The sequence below is a fragment of the Mustela nigripes genome, chromosome 17 (assembly GCF_022355385.1).
Source record: "Mustela nigripes isolate SB6536 chromosome 17, MUSNIG.SB6536, whole genome shotgun sequence".
In the NCBI taxonomy this organism is placed as follows: Eukaryota; Metazoa; Chordata; class Mammalia; order Carnivora; family Mustelidae; genus Mustela; species Mustela nigripes.
The window spans coordinates 40959842-40983705 of NC_081573.1; the positions used below are offsets into that span (position 1 = coordinate 40959842).

Below are 23864 nucleotides of genomic sequence, written 5' to 3' on the forward strand. Positions count from 1 at the left end.
ATCGTTGTCTACCCTTCTCTGGACGTGTCTGTGTGTCTGTCCCTCTCTGCTCCCGCCAGTCTGTACGTCATTCTCTACACATGCCTGTCCGTCTGGCGCGCTGGGCACCCCACATCTCTGGGCCTCCCCGCCGCGCCTGTTGTTGTGTGGGTGTCGGGCTGGCTGGGCGCAGAGGGGCGCGGCTCGACCCTCCCCCTCCTACGTCCCCCCATCTCAGGGATGACCCCGGCGACGGCCCAGAGCTGCTGAAGCCTCGAAGCCACCACATAGCGCTGCTGAAGCCGGGGAGGCGCGCCTCCTAGGGGGCCGGGGAGCGGACGTCTGTGGCTTGGGCGGAGGCGCAGGGCCGACGGGCAGGCGGGCGGGGCTGCGGCAGGGCTGGGACTGGGGCTGAGGAGCCGCCGCCGCCTCTACTGGGGATCGCGGGCAGCAAGTCCGCTCGGCCCGGCCCCGCCTCGCCCGCCCCGCCCCGCCCCTGCGCGCCAGCAGGCCGAGGCGGAGCGGCGCGCCCCCCGCGACGCCCGAGCTCGAGCCCGAGCCCGAGCCCGAGCCCGAGCTCGAGCCCGAGCCAGAGCGCAGAGGCATCCGAGCGGGAACCAGAGCAGGAGCAGAAGCGCGAGTGGGAGCGGGAGCCAGAGCCGGAGCCGGAGCCAGAGCTGGAGCCGGAGCCGGAGCCAGAGCGGGAACCCCAGCTGGAGCCGAAGCTGGAGCCGGCACTGCGGCTCGCGGCGCGAAGCAAGGCGGCTAAGCCGAGTAAGGGGCGTTGGGCCGGGGGCGGTGCTGGGGAGGGGTCCCGGTCCCCTCCCCCGAGCTCTGCGGCGGCCCCGGCGCACGCACACACCCGGGGCGCTCCGCGCCTAGCCTTGGCGCGCCGGGAGGGCCGACGGGCTGTCCGAAGCCGAGCCGCAGCGCGCTCCGAACGGGATCCCCAGACTCCCGCCCCCGACCCCCGCACTCCTGGCCGGGCCAAGGCTGCCCATGAGCACGCCCTCGGGCCACGGGGAAGGGCAGGTCTCCCAGAGCGTCCACCCGGTGTGGGGGGCATAAGGCAGCCTTCCCGGTCCCGCGCCCTCGGTTTCGGGACCCCTGAACAACCCACCTAAGAAGGGGAAACTAAGACGCACTTTCGGCCCGGGTGGAAGAGGGAGGGGGCTCCGGCTTTGTGGAGTTCTAAGCTACAACCCACCCCCACCCTTGAGCCAGAAGTTTGACCCTCCGACGGGTGGGTCACACGCGCCGTACCCCCGCTTCGGTGCCTGCGGAGCTGGCTTATCTCCGCACCAACGGTGGGAGAGGGGGGCGTCCCCGCCGCACCTTCTCTCGCTTTGGGGCAGACTTTCCCTTGCGTGGTAAGCGGGACCCGAGGCCGGGTCCGAGGCCGCTGCTCTGGCTGGCTGCGTAGTGCCAAGCGGCATAGCCGCCTCTCCCCAGGCGCCCTCGGAGGCTCAGTAGTGCCCACCCCACCCCCGGCTGACTCGCGCAGCCCTTCCTCCCCCTCCACCCTGCCTCCCTCCATCGGCTCCGCGGTATGGAGGCTGATGCGCAGAAGACCCATAGCTGCCCTCTTGATCCCACACCAGTGTCAGTGGGGGTGGCAGGGAAGGCGAAGGCACAAGTGACAGGTGTGAGAGGCAGGGGTTCCAGGAGTTTGATCTTGGGTCTTGATCCACGCAGTCCCACCGGCACCTGTCTTGAGGATGCCGGTCAAGGCTCCCTCCTCAAACACTCTGACTTCACCTCCCTGTGCCTCAATTTCCTCCACTGACAAGTAGGCAAGATTCTGTTGTGAGGAGAATGTTTAAGGGCTTTGGTACCGCAGGATGGGCTTGATTGACTTCTTAGCTGTGGTGACCTTAGACAAGACGCTTAACCTCTCTTGAGCCTTAGTTTCCCCATCTGAAACATGGGGAACGTGTGTTGAAAGGATTAAATGAAATTATGCTGGTGTGGGGGGGGAGTGCTACCATGGTGCTTGGCACACAGCCAAGATTCAATTCAGGTTGGCTACAGGTGTCATTTTATGAAGTTTCCAGCATTGGTAGATGCGGAGGCAGAGTGAGTTCCCCTGAAGAGGTGGGGACACGACCCTCACCAAGCCCCCTTCAAGGAGGCCTCTGAATCCCCCAAGGCCTTGATGACGTCTAATTGTGATTCAAAACTTAGGGTCTGCCCTTTCTCAAACATCCCCTCTTCCCCAGGCTTTCTACTGCCTGGGGAGTAGAATTCCATTCTCCATCCAGAATGGAAAAGACTGTATCTGACTGACTTTTCCTTTTGCCCTTGGCTGATGTCTGCTGCCCTGGCGGAGGGCTTCTTACGCATTTCTCACAATCTATGCAAGAGAATTCTGCAGACCTGTCGCCACTCCGCAGTTTGGGGGTGGGGGTGGGGGTGGGGAGGGCTGCTTTCCCTGAGGAGCCATAGCCTATCAGGTGGCTTGGACGTTCCAGTTGCGATGGCTTCAACAGGCAGCAGAAAGCAGCAGGGGGAGCTATCACCAGGAGGAGGAGACAAGAGGAGTTCTGGAGGGTTCCAACCCTGTTTTCTTGCTGACCATGTTGTATTCATCCAGGCCCCTAAGCCGGGAGACACCAGAAATGATGAACCTTGGGAGGAAATGGAGCCAGTAGCTGACCAAGAGGTTAGAACCTCTCAGAGCTGGAAGGTTCCCAGGAAGAGATCTGCCTGTCTGTGCAGTGGGGGCCTCAGACTCAGAGCCAGAGCAGGCGAGACCCAGCACCTAGGGGAGGGTGCTGGGATCTCTGGAAGGGTGTAGATGGCAGGAGCACTGCTGGGAAGAAAACAGAGATCCATCTTGTGGACACCCATGCTAGTCCTGACCACCTGTGGCACAGCTGCCCAGAACAGGGCAGGGGAGGGCTGAGTCTGTCTACATGTTGCCTGGTGGGGACTTGGGGAGGCAGCCAGAGTGGGTTGCCTCCTCAGGGCTCCTTCTACACAAAGACCTCCTTTCTCCTCTTCTTCATCTGTACTTCCCCCTCCATTCACCCACTAGGATGTCACATCTTCCATAATCCTCACTCTTCTTCCCAAAGGAATTAATCAGGAACTAATTAGGAGGTTTATGTCTCCTGGTCCATATAAGTTTCTGGGACACAGCCCATAGGGAATGTGATGGGGATATTGGCATTACCTTCAGTCTTTGGTAATAATCAGACACATTCTGGCCTTTTACCTGAAGCCTTTGGCTTGGAAGTACTCAGAGCACAGAGTAAGGGCCAGGAAGATCTCAATTTTGTCTCAGCCTCCTAAAAGTAGAAACTGAGGCCATGAAGGAGCCCCTTTGGCAAGTGAGCACAAAATAGAGCTGTGGCTGAGAGCATGGCTACTTGGATCCAACCACCTGGGTTTATAGGATATGATTCTGGGCAGATTTACCTCTCAGAGCCTCAATGTCCTCTTGAAAGTCAGAATATTACACACCTCCCAGTACAGTTGTGAGTCTAGAAGAGTAGATAAGAAATGTCAGGCAATGTCAAACAGACCTCTCCAGGTGGCCTTGCCATGTCTGCATTATGAAAATACATTGAACACATGTGGTTTTCCAAGCATTTCTCTTTGAATTCTGACAACAGTCTGCTTTAGGTACTGAAATTGTCCCCATTTTATAGAGGAGAACACTGAGGCTTAGGAAGGTTAAGAACTATCTAACTTTGCCAGGTATAGAATACTTAAAACATCCCTATGACTCATCATAATTTTATGAGTTCATAAAATTGATAATTAGCACATTGTATCTTAGATGATGTGTAATCAGTTATTGGAATGCTTCCTCCAGGAATATCTTCAATCACTTTATACCTCTATGTCACTTGTCTATGGGCTAGAGAATTTTTAGAAACACCTTCACTATTCAAACAGTAATCAAACTGATTTTAAAAGAGCACCCCATTTCCTATACCTCTTCTCTCCATCTTGTATAGCACTTATCACCCCAACATCTCTATATCATATTCATTTGCTTATTGTCTGCCCTCATCAATATAAACTCCCCCAAAGACAGGGACTTTTACTCATTTTGTTCATGATATCGCCTATATGCAGAGCCTAGAATAGTACCCAGCACTTAGTATGCTTTGCAAATTATGAAGTGTTTTACAAACATAAGGTCTACAGTTATTATTTTTGCCAAGTATATAGCTTGCCTGAAAATAAAACATTAAGGTTCATGACAGAAACCATTCCCTCAAAAATTTGGCAAATAAGACTTGCTCAAGTGCCAGGGAAATTTTGATGAAGGTTAAAAACAATGGAATTATTTTCCTAACATTTTAATAAAGCTCCTTATCAGTAAGTTCAAAGACAAGTTATTTTTGTAAATCTTTACAATAACAAATGGCATGTTCAAAGGCAATTAAGTTAGCTTTAAAATTTTTCAATGAGTTAACTATCACTGAATTATTCACTTAATTACTCTTTGTTAGCATGAAGGGTTTTTTCAAATTTTCATTTTAATGATTTTTCAGATTATAAAAGTAATGCATGTTCATTGTAGAAAATTGGGAAAATCATAAAAAATGTAAAACACAGAAATCCTCCTTAACCCCACTCTTGCCCACAGAGCACAATGACTATGAATATTTTCATCCATTTCCTTTCTAATCCTTTTCTATGTATGAATATTTTCTCTAAGGTTTTTTTTTTTCTTTTACAGAATAAGGATCATGTTGTATGCAGAGTTCTATAACCTGCTTTTAAAAGAAAAATATCTAACCTAGGTTTTTTTTTTTCCCCTCAACATTATACTGAAAGTCTTTACCTATGTTATTAAAATGCCTTTAAAAATATGATTCCATGGCTATATATTATTCCATTATAATTTGCTTAGCTTGTCCTTTTATTGGACAGTGGGGTTGTACCCCCATGTCCTCTTTGTGGTGTTTCCTGAGCCTTAAATCAGGCTTCTGTACCCACCTGGTGAGACCTATTTGCCAGTTGGTAGATGGACTGGTTTATGCAGTTAGACAGTAAATCAAGCCTTAGAGGTTGAGCCTTGGTGGCAGTGAGGAAGGAGGTGGCAGTTGATCCTATAGAAGGCTATTTGCCAAGGAAGGTTCTTTTCAACTGGGGAAGACACCAGCTGGGTCCCAGCCTCACATAAAGACCTTCCTGCAGAGAAGAAAGGTTTCTGCCACCTGGGGACCTCTACCTGCAGCCCCTGGAGTTAGCCCCCTGCCTGATAAGGTACCTACAACACTTTTAAGATTAGTGTGTCTCACCAAAGTCCAAAATCCCTGACTTTCTAGCTCTGGGCAATGACAGATGCACCCACAGCTTCATGGAACCCCTGCGAGATGACTTCATTCATTCATTCATTCATTCACTCAGCCAGTAGTTCCTGAGAATTTACTGTGGGAGGAACAAAAAGAACCAGTAGTCATCTGGGCTATCTATACCTATAGTCTCCACATCACCCATCTCTGGAAGGTTCTCCATTTCTCTACCATCCCCCAGTCACCCAAGCAGACACAGGGAACCATCTCTAACTGCTCCCTCTTCCTCACCCTCTGTATCTGATCTATCTGTCCTGCTTCTTCACTGTTCCATACACAGCGTGCCCTACCCAGTATGCTCCTGCCCAGGGGTCTTTACACTTGTCTGTTCCCTTTACCTGAACTCTTCCTTTCCGAGATAGGCACCTATCTATCCCTTCCTAAAGCTCCCTTCCTCCATTCTTCACTCACAGGTCACCCCCTCACCAAGGTCTTCTGAAGCCACTATCCCTAAATGCTCAGTCTCCACCTCCACACTGCCTCTGTCCTTCCCCGTTATCTAACAAACCCCACCATTACGTGTGTGTCTCCTCTGCTAGCAAGAAGCTCGGTGAGGACAGGTATAGCCAGTGTTTCCTTCACTTCTCTATCCCCATCGAACCTCTCACTCTTTTTTCCATTGCGTGTTGCCTTCATTTAGACCCATCATCTCCTGCCACAGCCTCCCTGCTCCCCTGCCACCTTCCTTCCACCCCTGGTCCGCCCCTCTCCACGGAGCCCAGGGAGACCTCCCTGATAGGAGACCCTGTGGTCCCCTTGCTTAAAATCTTCCAAAGGGCAGTCTTGGGGCCGGGAGCTCATTATCTCACCCAGCCCCCTCCTCCCTGTCTCTGAATCTCAGTGTTGACATCTGCAAAATGGGGGGTTTGTTTTGCGATCCCCTGGGCCGACGACACGTGACTGCGGTAGAGCGGGCGCCGCAGCGGCGTCACCGCGTCACGTGGCCTCCTCCACAGGCCAGCCCACTCCTGCGGCCCCTCGCTGTCCGCTGTCTACCGCGGTGCGGCACAACCCTCCCGGGTCCGACTGCCGCGCATGCGCCGTGCCGCCTCTGCACACTGTCTGCGCCAGCTCTGCTCCGCCAGCCAGGCTCTGCCCGCCAGGGGCGCGGCGCCGCCCCCCCTCTGCCACATACGCATTTGCCCAGGTCTGAGTGTCGCAGTGGGCCCCAGACGAGGTATTCTGGGAGCGGGGACGTGAGGCGGAATGGGAGTGACGTGGACTTGCCGCACACCATTAAGCCACTTCAGAGCCTGGAGTGCCGCCGCCGCCCGCCCTCCCGATTCCTAGCCAGACAATACTGTCGCAGATGAGTCACAGACAGGAACGCGCCTCGCCTCGGATGCCGGGCTCCGAGACAGGCGGGCAGGGGGAGACGTGACCTGAGAGTGGGTCCAATCCCAACCCCCCACTCCCGCAGTCCCCGCTTCGGAACTCGTCGCCCAGCAAAACACAATCTCAGCCCATCTGTGCCAGACCTGGCCATCCACCACCCCCACCCTGCTGTGTCCTCACTGCCGCTCTGGTCACATGTGGGGAGAGCAGGGTGGGCACTTGCGCACACAGACACCTGACATCCATCTCCTTTGTCTCGATGACCCCAACCCAAGCTCCACCCAAGCAGAGGATCTGATGCTACCATGAAATGGTTTTCCTGTAGGTCCGCATGTTGAAATCCACAATTGGGGGAGGGGAGGAGAACACTGTGAGGCCGAGATTGCCATTTTAGGACCCCTCGCCCAAAGCCCCTCCTTTTGTTTTCCAAGGGTTTTGTGTGACACGCTCTTGGAGCTTGGTAAATATTTGAATAAACTGATGTAAGCCAGAGATCCTGGGAGAATGCAGCAAGAAGATGTGTATGAGGTACAGATTGGGTTACATGATGCAGGGAATGGTACCCTAGCTAACGTCAGCATCATTGTCACCCACGATGTCATGAACCATGTAAGTTCCTTACATGGGCGTCCTTCTCCTCAGGAAGCTGAGCATCATTACAAGGCAGCCTCAACACTGCAGTCTGATGATGACATCAGACCAAGGGAGATTTTTCTAGATTCCTCATACTTTGGAATGTCCCCTCAATGCCCAGCCCCAAGTGAATTCCCAGAGGCCACACTTGTCCTGCATACCCACACAAGAAACGAATAATCTAGAACAAGTTAGAAGAAGAGCTGTCCTGGAGGGATATCCAGGTGCTGTGGACAGCCAAAGCGACTATTCCATCTACAGCAGTCACAGAGGACTTCACTGAAGAGGTGTCTTGAGCTGAATGTCGAAAGCTAATGGGAGTATGCCAGGTAGAGAGGAAGGGCAGGACATGCAAGGGAGAGGGAATAGCCTGGAGGTATAAAAGGCCAGGGAAGGTCCAGAAAGCTGGCCAGCCAGAACACCAAGGGTGTCAGATCTCTGTGGTGTGTCCCTGGTGTAACTGGGGAACACTGGGGGACAGGACCCCACCCTCCACAGGTCTTCCTCCATCTGCTCTCTGTGAACTCGGGTGGGCCAAGTCACTGAGCCTCAGTTTTCTCATCTGAAAAATGAAAATGATGCTACCCACATCAGGGGACATGTGACAGGAATGTTGATCCTATTACCTGGCGTGTGCAGCTGTTTGGTGAGTGTAGGTCACACCTGAAAGCTCGAGTGCCCAGAAGGCTTCCATATACAGAAATGTCTACCTGACCCAGTCCCTTGCCAGCCTCCTGAGCCATTGGGAAACATACACGTTGTCCACCAAACACCCAGACTGACCGCAAAATGTGCAATGCGAGGATTCTTGGCGCACCCTGCCCTAAGCAGCCCATCTCCCACTTCCTCACCCCCCATCTCCACAGCCTCAGCCTTCATCTAAGAGTCACAGGGTCCAGGGGAAGGAAAGAGGAGAGGGTACAGGGGGCCTCTAGGAGAAGCAAGACCTTGGGGACAACCACTTGGAGTTTAGGGGGTGGTCAGCACCCCCCCACATAGCACCAGTGTGGCCCTACAGGAAGTATACATTCAGCATATTTTTAATAAGCATCCATATTATGCCAGTTCCCCAGAGAGGTGAGCAGAGTCCCAGGGCTATGGAGATCATGGTAGAAGTCAGGTGATTCACCTAAAGATACCAGGGAGTTATGAAAGAAAGTGACATGATCCATTTCACCTTTAAGAAAGACCTCTCTGGAAGCAGCACAAGAGATGACCTGTCAGCCCACTTAAGTCCCCCTCCAGACACATACATGGCTGCAGTGCACATGGGCGCACCCACAAACACGAACACAGACCCATGTACACACGTGTGTTTTTAGAAAGTGTAGATCCCAAGCCCTGAGATTCTTCATGAATTTTCTGGTGTGAAATCACAGCTCCCCAAGCAGCCTGCCACACCAGAGAGACTTCTCTACCAGGCCTCGGGAGATCACATCCTACCCTCACTTCCCCCATCAAAACTCTTGTTGGTTTCTGTGGGGACTGGGAGTGGGCATCAGATCAGCCCGGGGTTCACACCCAGAAGGCTGAGCTGGAAGGAGCCATCTGGAAAGAGGGATTTCAGGGTCAGCAGCAGCAATGGCTCCCTCCCTCCCTCCCACCCCCTCAGACATCAGAATGAACATGAAGTACATACCTTTCATCCTCGAACTTGGCAAAGGGCCTTACCCTGCTTTCCCCCTGAGGACACCACAGCTTAGAGAGGTGAAGTGCTTTGCCCAAAGTCACACTCCCCGGAGTGGCAGAGTTGATACCAACCTGGGGACTGGACTTCTGAGCTCAGCCTCTCCAAAGGTAAGTCCTTGGTTCATTGACTAAATAGGAAAAAAAAAATTATTCATCAGTGCAATTTGGCCAATGGTCTCCATCAAAACGTGGCTCCCATTTGGAGGGGAAAAAGGTAGATAATAAAAAGGATCTCTGTAAGAGACAAGGATGGGAACCTCTGGACCTGCCTCTTACACAGAAGTTCTGTCCACAGTGTCATCCCCAGGACCAGGGAGGTCAGCTGCCTCCTGGGGACCTAGAGGGGCCAGGCTCTCTGCCTGTTAGCTTCTGGCTACAAGCTCCCCCCCCCCCGCTCCCCCACCAAGAGCCCACTGAGCTCCATATTCAGAGTCCCTGCTCAGCAATCCCCAGAGGTGCAGTTTGGTTTCTGCAAGTCTAGTGACCACAGTCCCTAGAAAATAAGAATCGTATCCCCCTGCTGTTCATACAGCTTTATGTCACTTGGAGCTCAGAAGAGACTGAACCAACTCAGACCTTTAGCAGCATGGAAGGTTACGTTACTTTTTAAAAATGTTTCCTCTCTCACACATGGGTGCTCTCTTGCTGCATGGGCTTTCCAGTATCACACCAGGCTGACATGGGGACCGGGGATTTGGGGAAAGAGACATTTGCATTCTCTTGGCATTTATTAGGTGCCTTCTAAGGCTGACAATGGGGGCTTTGGAGTCAAACAGACCTGGGGTCTAGTCCCAGCCTGTAATTAGAAGCTGTGTGACCTTAGACAAGCTACATTACCTCTCTCTGAGCCTCAACTTCCTTATTTATAAAATGAGAATGAAAAGAGCATCATCCCCTTAAAGTTATCCCATTACTGTTGGGATAACAGTAATAATAATAATAATAATAATAATAATAATAATAATAAGGTTTCAGTTAAGCAACTCTAATCACCCTTCCAAAGCCAGCTCTGGGACCTTGAACTTGTTCCTCACCCTTTCCAGGTCTGTTCCCCTTCTGTGATAGGAGGGCCTTGGGCTGGTCTTTAAGGGTCCTTCCAGTTATAAGATGCTCAGAATGCCATGGTCCCTTGTAGTTGTCTCAGGCAGTGGCTTCTCACAGGTTCAAGAGACAGGAGAACTCCAGGGAATCTCTCATGCCTGTTCAAGGATCCACCCAGATAAGATTTCCCCTCTCCACCCATCACTGAGATCCCCACATGCTTTTACCCCACCTCTGCCCCAGAACCCCCACACTCTGCAGCCCAGAGCTCCCTCAGCAACCCCCACCCATGCCCAGACTGGGCATATGCTGTCAAAGTCCCCACCTTTTCCCCAGAGGTGCACAGCCAACGGACATGTGTATCTTGGGGATCGGGGGGTGCTGTGTGGGCGTTCCCCCAACATCTGCTTGTTTGTGTCTCTACAGGTGACCGGCAGGTCCTTCTTTACTCTAAGTCGGGACTCAACAAGTCGGCAGGCTGGCTCCGCTATTCTGTTCCAAGGATTACATGTCCTTCAAACGCCCCTGTCCCTGTAAGTCTCCTTCCCACATTCTCCGTGTGTCCCGGGGCCAGGCAAGGGCTGGGATTGGAGACAGGGTTGCAGAGAATGCTTCTAGATGTTTGGCCATAGGGCTCCAAGGGTCTGATGAGGGGCTGATGTGCTATGAGGGGTTTGGGGAGGGCAACACAGAAGACCCCTGACATTTGCAAGCGACATCTGTCCTTTACTGGTCCCTCCATATCAGCACTTCCCAAAGTGTGGGGCGGGGCTCCTCTGAGGGATATTAATGAGATTACTTTTATGTTTTTTTTTTTTAATTCCATGGCCAAATGAATGTGGGAAATGCTGAGTGAGACAAGTTAAGTAGCTTTTGTGACCGCAGGACTTTTCAGAGCCTTTAATGTGGTGATGTGTGTTGTGAGACTGCCATAGAAAAGAGAAAGCCCAGTGGCCTTCCCAAATTTAACTGACCACAAGGAATGTCTCACAGGACTGGTGCTCCACAGAACATCCTCGTCAGAGTTCACTGTCCTAAGGAATCCCTCCCTGCAGCATCTCTACCACGAAGCCCCTCATTTACTAATTCATTTCATCTAATGAAGCCTTGAGATGACTTTGCCCATAACATCCTTCTCATGGCTCCCTGATGTCTGTAAGTCCAAGTGATGGGCTTAATCGGGTGTACCCCTGGGGATCAAGGCTACAGCCCCCTTGGGCTTACTCCCCTAGTCTCCGCCAGCCCCACCCACCTGGGGGACCCCTTCACCTGTCCCCATGGCAGCCACCCGCTTTCTCTCATGATGTTCCCTGTGCCCCCCCAAAACCACCATCACTTGATACAGTTTGAGAGAACATGCCTTCTCCTTGATGACTCAGGAATACGAGCCTGTGTGAAATCCAGGACCCCTCCTTAGCCCCCTCCGATGATATCTCTTTGTCCTCTCCCAGCTCCCAGGCTCACTCTAGCCAATCCCTCACTCCCACTCACGGATGTCTATTCGAATATGTACCACTGGTGACTTGTCCCCCATCTTGGAGTTGGGGTCCTCTCTTCCCAGTAGTCGAAACGTCCACCGTTAAATCTTTAAACATCAAGGGACGGCTGCCATGGTCAGGTAGAGGAAACTGGTATACCCTGCCTGAGGGGGATGGTCACCAGGCATGCCCTGGGGAATACAGTGACGGTGGGATTCACTGTCCCCAGAGCGGTGTCCGGACGGAGCCAGAACAAGCTCGGTAAGTTCTTGTTATTGTCGTTACTGCTGCTGCGGAAATGGAAGCCCGAGTCCCAGGCCAGGTGAGAAGGCTGCCATGCAGGGACCCCTGCCCCCCAGAGGGCCGGGGTGATCGTGTTGAGCCGCTGGAAATGGAAACGGCTGGTAAGGGGCCCTGGGAAGCCCTGTCTACACAAAGAGAGGCCATCAGCACAAGACAGCTCTCTGCATACCCATTCCCTGAGGATAAGAGGACGTGCCCGCAGATATTCTAGGCTGTTCGAAGTGGTTCCTACACATCTCTTCATTTGCCCCTCCCCTATAGGCCCAGTGCCTGGCATGCAGTGAGCACTCAGTAAATGTTTGTTGAATGAATAAATGTATAGTCAAACACTCTGAATGAGGAGCTGGAGGCGGTAGGTGGGGGAGAAGCTGCAGCTCCTGACTCCGCCGCCAGATTTTCTCTGTAGCTTCAGGCAGCCAGCTCTCTCTGAGACGTAGGGGTGGTCTGAGGCGAGGGCATTCCAGGAGCTCAGGGCTGCTGGGAGGCTCCAGGGAAGGCAAGGGAGGCACGGATGGGCACGCTTGGCCCCTCACTGCCCCTGGCTTCAGTAAGAGCAGCTGAGCCTATGTCTACCTATAGGTGGGGATCTGCTCAGATTTCTTCGGGGAAGTGGTCCCTGGCAATGGCAGTCCACTAGACAGGTCGTGGGGCTGTCCAGACCCACCCCTTCCTCCATCCGCCTCTCCTCCTCTGCCAGATTCTTCTCACGTTTTCCAGTCTGACTTCTTCTCTTTTCTCTGAACATGTCTGAGAAGGATTCACTGTCCCTCCCCACTGTCAGCAACACCAGCCTACTTCAGCCTAGCTTCTGCACCCCCTCCCCACACTCCATCCACTTCTGTGTCACTAACTCCAGTCCGTAGCTTCTGGTTCTCCTTCTTCCTCACGGGGCAGCTTTCTTGAGGACTCCTCCTTTGGGTTCTCTGACTGGAGCCCTCCAGGCATCTGGTTCTCTGACGAGCCATCGGTGGTGTCCCTTGGCAGTGGGGAAGGATAGATTCTTGCCACACCTGCCCTGGGACACTGGGGTTCCCAGGGCTCGAACGCTGCCCTGGACTTCCCCTCCGAACACTCCAGACCCCACTTTTCAGCTGCAGCTTCTAGGCCAGCAGCTTCCAAGGTTCTCTCTCTCCCCCAGTTCCTACCTGCCTCCAGATTCCTCTTTCTGTCCTCTGCTGCCTGTCTTCCCTGGGCAGCCCGCACCCCTGCAGCTCACAAGGAGCTGTCTCAGACACGGCTCTTCGTTCCAAGCTGGCTTGGCTTGGTTTTGCTCTATTGCTTTAGGGTACCACTATTGACTCAGTCCCTCAGGCCAAACTGCCCAAGGAGACCCAGTGGTTTCCAAAGTGGGTCATTAGATTGCCATTCAGGCTTTGCCCCGATCTGGGATACGTTTCAGATTCAACCTGGAAATTGCTGCCTCAGTAAATGTGTACTGAACGCTGGACAAGTAAACGAATCAAAATGAAGCAGACGCCTTGCGGGCAGCCTCCTCAGCTCACAGACCAGTGACCCTCACACCCTTTCTGGAAGGGATGCGGAATCACAGAGCTCCAGACATCCTCCAAACACCTGACATGGGACCATTCTAAGGAACGAAACCAGAAATCCCAGGAGGGCCCTGACAAGGACACACACCCTCCTTTTTAACACCTCCATTCCTGTTCTGTGAATTTAGACATCTAATAGAATCGGTTTACCCTTCTTAGCTCACAAAATCATCTATCCCAGTTCAAAGGAAGCTACCAAAGCCCATTAAAACCTGGAAAACTTAGGGTAGGAGCCATAACTTGTTCCCGTTTGGGTTTCTATACCCATCCCCCGCTGCCAATTGAGAAAGGGCGGGGGGGCAGTTCCCAAAAGGAAAAACAAGCCCCAGCGTTTCCCAAGCAAGACCCCACTCCTGGGAGTCAGAGCTCCTGAGGTGGGAGGAGTGAGCAGGAAGGGTCGCCAGTGTAGGGGGAGAGCTGGGCAAAGCGCAGAGGTCTGCCTGGAAACCAGGCAGCTTCAGACACCGGGGGAAGCAGGACTGTCCACTGGCTTCTTGAGAATCAAGCAGGCTTTAACCAGAGCAGGCGGGGCCAACTCCTCCCAGGCACAGCCCGCGCTGGCCCGATCCCACCTTTCAGGCACTGCAGCTCATCCCTGCCCCCCAGCGACAGCCCCTCCCCCAAGTTCTACAGGTGAGAAGACTGAAGGCAGAGGATGGAGGCAAGAATAGGCAAGCAGGAGACCAGAGGGCTTTAGCCACTGCAAGTGGGAAATCAGGTCGTCTGCCTGCAAGTGCCAGGCCGGTGAGCCATTTTCCAGCCTTAAGCCACTGAGGGAGGTGGAGGAGGACCAGCCTGGCTCCTCAGGAGAAAGCCGGAGGCGTGGGAGCCTTCTCCATCTGGCCCCAGCTGGGCAGAGTAGCCCAGGATTCCCCCAGAACCCAGGCTCCAAGAACAGATGCTTCATAACCTCTTCTTAGCCACTGGCAGATGGCCGTTCCATGGAGCTCCCTGGGACATGGGGGTGCCCGCCTTCCCCTGGCTGCTGGGGACAGATCTGGGGGAGGAGGGACTTTGGGGGACCCAAGAGAGACGGAGGCTCTATCAGAGCAAGAAGGAGGCAAGGAAGGTAGCATGCACTGATGCTGGAGAAGTCAGCTGGGGTTCGTCTCTTCTGAGCTCTCAGGCTGCCCACAGCCTGCCAGGAAATACAGCCTGGCAGAGCCCTTGGAGGGGCTTGGGTCTCCCCGAGAATCAGTGTTATGCAGTAGACAATGCCTGGGTTTCTGTACAACCCAGTGCCGACACTTTGCAGCTGTGCTATCTGGAGCAAGCTACATAACATCTAGAAGTTCCAATTCGCTCCTCTGTAAAATGGCAATGTCATACCAGATGTGATGTTCAGATTTAACATGCTCCATGAGGAGAGTCTCAGCTGGTGCCAGGCACTGAGATGATCCTCAAGAAGCTTGAAAGTCCCATCCTTTTGACCCCTTCCTCACTACACACAGGGTAGTGTTACCTACACCTTTAGTGATAGAGCAGGGGAATGGAGACACGTGGAAACTCCAGAGGGAAATTTGGGGGTTGGACCAGATACTACTGTTTTCTGCTCAGCTCATTGTAACAGTGATCTCTGCAGAGACTTAGCTATCAACAGAAGGAAGGATTTGAGGGCAAGGCACGCAAAGGATGGGACACACTCAACATTTGCCTCTCCTGTGCCCAGAGCAGACATGGTTAATCAGCAGCAGCGCTCTCCTACTGGGCCCCCATGCAATCCCAGGCTCTCCAAAACTCAAGCATACACCACCCGAAGATCACTGGCCTGTGGAGTGAGGCCCTCATTCATTCCTTGCTGTGGTCTCACTTTGGAGTGGGCAAGGGAATAGAAGTAGGGACTTCAGCTAGACATTACTCTCTGAGTCTCAGTTTTCTCATCTGTAAAATGGGAATTAATAAAAGGCTATACCTCAAAGGACTGCTGTAAGGATCCAAGGCGGTATCACAGGTCAAGGGCTTATATGGCCATCTCTTCCCATGGTTTCCTTGCAGCAGCTCTGCAAGAGAAGGGTGAGTGTGCTCATTCCACACATGAAAAAGCTGAGCATCAAGGACATAGAGAAACTAGTCTAGGTGACAGGTCGGGGATATACCCCAGGTGAGTCTTTCCAGGTGCAGATGGCCAGCAGGACAAGGACAGAATCAAGTCCACCCCTTGGAGGGAGGGTCCACTCTGCAGCATTTCATGCCCCACGAAGGTCCTGGCTGCCCGTCCTCAGAGTTCTCTGGTCTACCAGAGTCTGACTAGGGTAGGCGCTCAGCATCGGATCGCTGATCTTACTTGTAAATACACGTGTTCTATTAGAGTCCCTGGCAAAAATGTGCCCACCGCAGTCTGAACACCTAACGTGGTAATACTCTAGGTATTCTCTTCTTTTTGAAAGTTTGAGTTACACCACTTCGCTTTTACAAAAGACCTACATTAGTACCTCTTTTCACGAACCAAAAGAAATCAGAAGACAGTTCTGCTTTCACGAAAACTGAAGACGGTCCGGCATTTTGTTCCAAAGCAAGCCAGTGTAACAGAGGCAGCTGCACACCCCAGGCAGCAAGAGCAGTTCCACCGAGCTCCTTCCCCAAAACCACACCCGGCAGCATCCCCACCTCCAGCCACCAGAGCTTGGAACTGCGTCTGGGAGCATCTCCTTATCCCAGTTAATTCTGCACATCCGTTAGCAAGATGTAGCCTGAGGTATCAGAAAAGCCTAAGTGAGGTTATTTTTTGGGCCTCAGAACGCTAGAACTTTTTTTCAAATGAATTACTGATCACCACTTCTTCACTTTACACCATTTTGGCTTATGCAAGGTTTTGTGGGAATGCTCTACTTTCAGATAGTGGGGGAAACCTATCATGGCAGCAGTACCCGCTCCCCCCTCCACTTCCACAGAGCGCTCCCAGCCTGCAGGGCTCTTGCATTCCACTGCCCACCCCGCACACCCAGCAGTGAGCATCCCAGGTGATGTCATCCAGCCTCTTGGCATCAAGGAACACAGATACGCTGACAGCCCCCAAATTTCCATCCCCAGCTCAGACTCTCCCTGAGCTCCAGACTCATATATCCAACCGTCTGCCCCCCTCAGATGTATTGGCCCCTCAGATGTCCACTCAGGGTCTCTAGAGCATCTCAGATGTAACATGTCAAGACCTGAAATCTTGACTCACAGTCCCGCATCAAAGCTGCCCATCATCTTCCCCATCTCACTAAATGACAGCTCAGTCCTTCTTTGGGCTCAGGCCCCGAACTTTGTCAGTTGTCACTGCTCTCCAGTTCATCCACTGGCAATTCCATTTAATGGATTCATCTTCAAATCGGGCTCTGTCTTGCCCCCCTGGACCAAGACACCATCATCATCTCTTGGACCACTGTCCAGCCTCTTCTGCCACAACCAGGAAAGCTCTAGAAACTGAGCCTTGGGATGGTGGAGGGGACAGTGTTTTCTGTATCTAGACATCTTGCCGATTGTCAGAGTTGTCACCTATGGCATCCCAAAGCCAAGTACACTGGGAGGAGAGGGTGGATTTTCCTGCGAACAGGAATGTGCAAGGACATAGCCATTTCTCTGCTAAGGGCTACCCTCGACTAGTGACCCCTAAACTCAGCTCTGCCTGCAACTGAAACTGTGCCTAGGGTGACTGGGGAAAACTGGTTGTCCTCTGTGACGTCACTGCAGACGTGTGCAGGCCTGCTTGCTTTCCAGAGAGGAGAGAGAGGCTCCAAGAGAGACAAGTCACATAGCCAGGGACCTGCCAGAGGAGGAGACAGGATTCAAAGGCAGGGCTCCTGGATCTAAGTCCAGGGCACTGGCCACACGGACCCCTCTGGGAGCACAGGTACATTTCAACTCCCAGAGCCCTCTCTATTTGCTCCTCTCATGTCTTCTATCAGCTCCCTAAGCATCAGCTCTAGGGGCTGCTCCCTCAGGCCACCAGACCACACCTGGACTCCATGTGATCATGTAGGTGATTGTTAGGCCTTGCTAGAGACCATCATTCCAGAGCTCTCCTCTGCCCATACCCCAGGCTCTTTAGCCCCTGGATAACACTTGTCTCCCCCAGAAATGGGGGTAAGGGTGAGGATTAGGGGTGATGCAATAAAAACGAGAATATAATTTTATAATCCAAAAAGCCAGGGTGGACCCCTCTTAAGTTGGACGGCAGCCTTATTAGAGAGTTTCCAGCTATTTTTGAAATTTTAGGTTTTTGGTTCAATGAAATGAAATAGTTTAAACTTTTTCAAAAATGTCCCTTTTTTTTTTTCCGAGATAAGTTACTGCCAACATTTTAAAATATTGACAGTGGTTCCAACAGTTTCAGGACTGTGGTTACAGCACACGTGGCTGTGGTCTATGCACTGTGTGTCACCACCACTCCCTATGCGGTGGGAACCGCAGCCCTGGGCACACCCCCCACCTTAACCCCATGCCACCCTCGGGAGGGAGCAAGATGATCAATGACAGCCGTGCGATGCAGCACACGGGCCCATCTACGGAGCGTAAAATCCAATTATCTAAAACAACATGACTATCAAATTCTCAGACACTTTGTAATTTATAACAGGATTTGTATATTCAGAAACCTGTGGAGTATTCTTGGAATGCTTTTAAAATATAAATTATATCGAGTATTAAGTAAAAACACTGAACCGAGCAGTGTCCCCTCGATCGGGGCAGAAGTTCAGGGTAGGGTTTAATGAACGTTTACCCACCATTTCAATCTCCATTCCTGCTCGGTCTGAGCACATCCAGCATTTCTCTCTCAGTAGGATTTATTTTGAAGTGCACAAGAACGAGAGGCTCAGCTCCACGCCATTGTCTTGTTACAAGAGGCAGGGGGATGGCAGGGTGACGGACACATGTAAGAGGAGAAAGGTGCACACAGTGTTCTCCCTTTGTTCGGCACTGGCTTTGACGGAGAACAGAAAACAAAAACATGCCATAAACACAGAACGAGGGTCTGTCCGTAGGTTTGATTCAGCACCCAAGGACCATGGTTGTGCTGTAGAAACCATTGCAGGATGGAAGTTTTCAATATTGCACGAATATTGAAACATAGGTAATCAGAGGCACCAAAGGCACCGGTCATGTGAGTCATCATCAAAAGACAGGCCGGGTAAATATCGCACATTTCCTGTCAGCTGCTGCTAAGACTTGCATTTTTCTAAACGAAAAGAAATCCTGCGGGGCTTTTTACTTATCACTTGTTTGAAGAAAGGCTGTTTGAGGTTCCAGCATTGAACACGAGGCCTAGGTTGCAAAATTAGTTTTCCCGTAGCATCACGAGATGTATTATACTCTGTTAATACTGTTTGACATTGAACTGTCTGTCATAACTGATGGTGCCGCTAGTCTGTGGGGTATCCCGCAAAAAAAAAAAAGCCATTAGAGGTAAATAACTAATTGTGAAAAAGGGGATGTGCCACAGAGATGTGAAGAAGGACCCTTTAGTGTCTTGGGATCTTTTAACTACTTCCAGGCACCTGTACAGACAGGAACCTCCATGGGCAGCATTCTCCAATGGCCTGGGGCAGGTTGCAAGTGATGAATATATTAAGAAAGTCTTTCAAAACTTTCTGCTTGCTCTAGCCCTGGCCTCGACCCTGTTCACATCTGAGTCCTGTGTTGTTCCTTGGCCCCCTGCCCACCTCAAAGTCCAAATTCCTACCAAAGATCTTTATTTTAATATAGTCAAACTTACCAATTTTTTCATGGAATTTTTGTATCTGCTTAAGAAACCCACGGTCATGAAGACATTCTCCAGTGCTTTCCTCTGGAAGCTTTACTGATTTGCCTTTCACATGTAGATCAATGTCTAAGGGATATCTTTAAGATTTTAAGGTTTCGTTGTCCTATATTGAGCACACACAGTGTGGCAAGCATCCTGCTAGGCACTGTGCTTTAATTAGTTCATAGCCGAGACTGCTGTTTCCATTTTACAGATGAAGTAAGTGATAGAGGTTCAGAGGGGTAAAGAGAGCAGAGGGCAAGAAGCAGGCTTTGAACCCAGGACCATCTGTGTCTTACTTAGCCTAGGACAAGCCATACTTATGTAGGAGTGCTAGCCTTTCCCCTCAAGGAAGGCAGGTGAGGACTGATCCTTCTCAGAATATTGTGAATAAAGGGACTGATAATGTGCCTGTTTGGCTCCAAAGACCACTAAGGGCTACAAAGCAACCTTGGGGGTTCAGAGGATAAAAGGCTGTTCCCAAACATCCCATAACATTTTTAGAAATCCATGTTCCATGAACCACTAATGCTAAGAAGCAATTCCAGAGCCCCATGGTTCAGTGTGATGCTAACAACCACTTAATATCACCAAGATCATGGCCAAGAGATGCCGGGCTTTGCCCCATCTAGTTTTTCACATCCTATCTATGGAAATGACATATTAATAGATTTCCTGGTCTTAAACCATTCTTGCATTTCCAGAAGAAGCCCTGTCTACTTCTGGGACATTATTTTTAATACACTGTTGCCCTGGTGGTTTTCCAGATGGCCTCATAAATTCTAGGAGCTGAGAGAACCTCTGTGGAGCAGGGGACAAAATCCCATCACCTCTAACATTTTCCAGAATCAGAACCTATGAAAGCAAAAGGCCAAAGCAAAACTCAAGGAAGAGAATACTGTAGCCCAAGTACATAGCTTGAGCCTGGACCAGTTGTGGTGGGATAGCTGAGGATAATTTGCAGCTTTCATAAATTTAACATGTTATATATCAATTATTCATGAACTTCCTGGAAAGTCCATGTTGTAGTAAATGGTCATTTTCCAAGCCATGATTTTGAGTCTCGTAATGCAAGCTGGGATGTGGGAGCTAATCCCCCCAGCTGATGGGTGGGCCAAGCCAGCCCCCCAGCATCTTCTTCCCAACACAGTTACATGACTTCCTACTCATTGAGCATTGACCATGACTCAGCCAGTGTTATAAAAACCTATGTTCTTTGTGGAAAACAGCGTAAGAGCCAACTTTAGGTGTTGACAAAAGAGGAGAGAAAATGAGGAGGTCGGGACCAGTGATGATTCTAGCAAGAAAATGAGAGCTTGGTGTGGGTTCAAGTGGAAAGCCTAATTCTGTCATGGCTTTCCTTCTGGGATGTCGCCCAGTTCACCATTTGCTCCATAGAAATAGTCCATAGAAATAGGGAAAAGTGGTTTGTGACACTGTTACGGTGAATTTCCCCAGCCAATGAATAAATTATCCACCCAACCAGAGATAAAAGTTTAGTGAATGATAACAAGACAGTAAGCTCGTTCGATATGTAGAAGCGATAGTCCATGTGAGATCATTTTGGTGAGTTTATTTAAGTGGCATCTTAATAGTGGAATAAACCACTTTCATCTTGTATTTATAGTCATGAAAGGCCTGTGGGTAGTCACTTAGATTTTCCAGTTATATTTTAATGTAGTAGTTGAGAAGCTTCTAGTAGGCAGTGGAGCACTCCCCTGTTAAGCCTAATGTGTGAAACAGATGGAAACAGAGCTACTCTGTGTGAAGGGAGAGCAGGGAGCTCCATCATGTCCCAAGCTTCTCTTCTTGGCCCTGGGGCACCTATGTAGGACCTCTTGCTTCCCACAGTTTGAGGTTCATTGTGGTCTGATTTGTACCATGTTCCCAGTGTCTAGCACATGTCCAGACGTGGAAAATGCACTTAGTGAGTATTGGTGAGTGGATGGATGGGCAGATGGATGGATAGATGGATGATCAAGAGAATGCTGTGTAGATGCCCAGGTAAATAAATACACGGAGGGTGGATGGTTGGTTGGCTGAGTAAATTTATAGAGGATTGAGGGTAGATGACTTCACATTCCAGTCCTCCTCTCCACTATAATCTACCCTGTTTATGATGCCACAAATGGCCAAGTAAAACGTTTCAAGATCTTGACATGACATTAGCTGACTTCTTATAGAGAGGCATCCCCATTGTAAGAAGAATCTTGAACACCAAGTTGCCTTTTCCTCACTTCCATTATCCCAAAGTCTAGCTGCCATCTAGGTGACCTCCTACCTCACCCCAGAAGCACCTCCTCCTTTCTGGAGCTCTGCTGGGACCTCACCTCTCTGTGTTCCTTCCTCCCTCCTCTGTTTGTCCTCCAAGAGCCCAGCCCCACCATGTGGATGCCCCTGAACCCTGCCCCAGCACTCTTGTATCTCTCCATCACAGACATTTGGCAGCAAGAGGACAGGTTTCGGCAAATGGGCTGAGAGGCTACCCTAAAAAGCAAAGGAGGAGACCCAGAAATGCCCATGCAAGGGAGCCCACCCTGCCATGTCCCCTGCCCCAGCCCCTCTGCATATTCCTGCCAGGAGGCTGGGACCTGCCAACATCCAGCAGAGAGAAGATGGCGTCTGAATCTTCTTTCCCATATTCCTTCCAGTGACCTCACTGGAGGTCACTCAGCAGTGTAGGAAGAACCACACAGCTGAGGCCAGACTTGCCAGGGAAGTGGATCCATGACAAATGTCCTCAGACTTTCCTGTGACAGGAGCCATCAGTCAGATTTGAGTTGATGGCCCTCCTTTTCCTTTTAGCCATCCTCTCTGAGGGGGTGGGCCGGACAACAGGCTTAAAGATATTGGCTCAACACCTCCAGTCCTGGTGCCCTTCCCTTGTCAGCGCTCCTCAGGGAGCTTCAGGCTGCAAAGACCGCTTCCTTGTACACAGACAGAGGGACTGTAGAGCTGCCTGCACACTACACTCAACAAGGACTTGGTAGTGATCTTCTGCCTCAGTTTCCCCACCTTGCCTGTTCCCCAGACTGGAGACAGCCCTGACCCCATCCTCCTGACACAGGACTGAATCTTATCGCCTCCCCTCACACCCACTGTGCTCACCCAGCTGCCACCCCCTCCCGACCCCTCTCAGACCCATTCACCCACCCTGGAGGGATGAACATTCGAGAATAGGTATCTCTTTGGACAGAGTGCCAGCAGGTCCAGAGAGGGCAGAGTGTGCCGAAGGTCACACAGCAAATGAGCGATAGAACCAGACACAGAGCCCAGCTCCCCTGCCTCCACCCCCACCACATCCCACTCTCTTCCCCTGCTTGGTGCCACTATTTGATGAGTTGTCAGACACCCTGGGTTCAAATCCCAGATCTGCCACAAAACCAGGGCAAATCTTCAGCTCACCAAGACCCAGCATCCTTATCTATAAATGAGGGTAACAAAGGTATCTGCATAGAAGAGAAGCCGGTCCCAGACCCTGCCCCACATGTAGACCTGGGTCACATAGAGCCTTCTGACTCAGTTGTGGCTCCCAGCTGGACCAGAAATCTGGAGGCAGAGATTTATGCCTGGCACAGCAGTGGCCCATGGCCCGGGGTACCGCCCCAGCCTCAAAGGGGCCCTTGGGACCCTACCTGCCGAGTAGGGAAGCATCAGGCCTCTCCTTGAGGCCTGCTCAGAGCACATCAAAGAAGAGAGGCAAAGGAACTCTGCAGTGGCCTTCTGCCAACCAAGGGTGTCTGCCGGAGCCTGGCTCTGTACTCGGCTCTGCACAGCGCGGGGCCGTGGTCCTCAGCCTCCCCGACCCCAGCCCCATGCTCACGTGGACCCTGGCAGCAGCCTCCTCCCTGACCCCCGAGTCCCCACTTTGCCCCCCCCCCAGTCTGCACTCAGAGGGCTCTCCTAAAACACTGTGACCACACTCCTTCACCCAAGTCTCCTCTCTGCCCCGGAGATAGAGGACAGTCTCTTGATTTGACATTCAAAACCCTTCACGGTCTGGCCACTGCCTCAGCCTCCACCTCTCTCATGACTCCTCAGAAGCACAAGGTTCTCCTGTGGTGGGATTTGCCAGACTGATTCACCATCGATCTGGAGCCCACCCCAGACCTGGACTCCTCCGTTAAGACCTGATCCGCTCCCCTAGACGGTAACACCCCTTCCATCCCCACAATCTGCCCGGGCTTGTGAACGAGCGTGGATCCCGCATTTGGGCTGGACGGTTGGGTGAGTGATGAGCAGAAGGACGTGCCAGCGGGTGAGTGAGAATGACGGAGTAGCTCACAGAGCCCGGCCCCATGCCCCCAAGAACACAAGCAACCCATCCCTGACCTCCCTCCTTGAGACTCAAATGGCCCCCGAGTTCCCTTTGTGGGCTGGCCTCGCCCAAGATGCTGGAAAAACCCAGTGACAAGACCGAGGGGACACAGGTCCTGCCCTCCAGGGGCTGTCAACCCCATGTGGAACCAGAGGGAGTATGAGTGCAGGCTTGGGAACAGCACAGAACAAGCTGGATCTAAGTTCTGGCTCCACCCCTTTCACTACCTCTGTGCCTCAGCTTCCCCATCTGTAAAATGGGTGGGAAAGATATCTGCCTCTCAGGTTGCTGTGATGATTAAATGAGATTATGGTGCTTATAAAGGGTGTAGAGCCTGACCATTGCTGCTAAGTGCCCGGTGAGAGCTACCTTAGTATTCCCATTGTTCCTCTGTGGAGAAATTGCCCCAGGGCCCCTCCCCACAGTCCCAACCACATCTCTGGGACAGATGCAGAAATGGAAGATACACAGAAGAGGGGTCCCCTCCCCCAGCCCCTC

The 23864-nt window shown here is 51.8% G+C and overlaps 1 protein-coding gene and 1 pseudogene across 1 annotated transcript in view; one reads left to right on the forward strand and one right to left on the reverse strand.

The window, feature by feature from the left end:
* Positions 1–534: 534 nt before the first annotated feature.
* Positions 535–23864, forward strand: part of BEAN1 (brain expressed associated with NEDD4 1) — a 36364-nt gene continuing 13034 nt past the window's right edge. The window contains exons 1-2 of the mRNA XM_059382599.1: positions 535–753; positions 10419–10525. Coding sequence (XP_059238582.1) covers positions 10501–10525 — 25 coding nt within the window. The 5' untranslated portion in view covers positions 535–753; positions 10419–10500. The remainder of the gene's footprint in view (positions 754–10418; positions 10526–23864) is intronic.
* On the reverse strand, positions 18468–22702 carry LOC132005793 (nuclear envelope phosphatase-regulatory subunit 1-like; annotated as a pseudogene).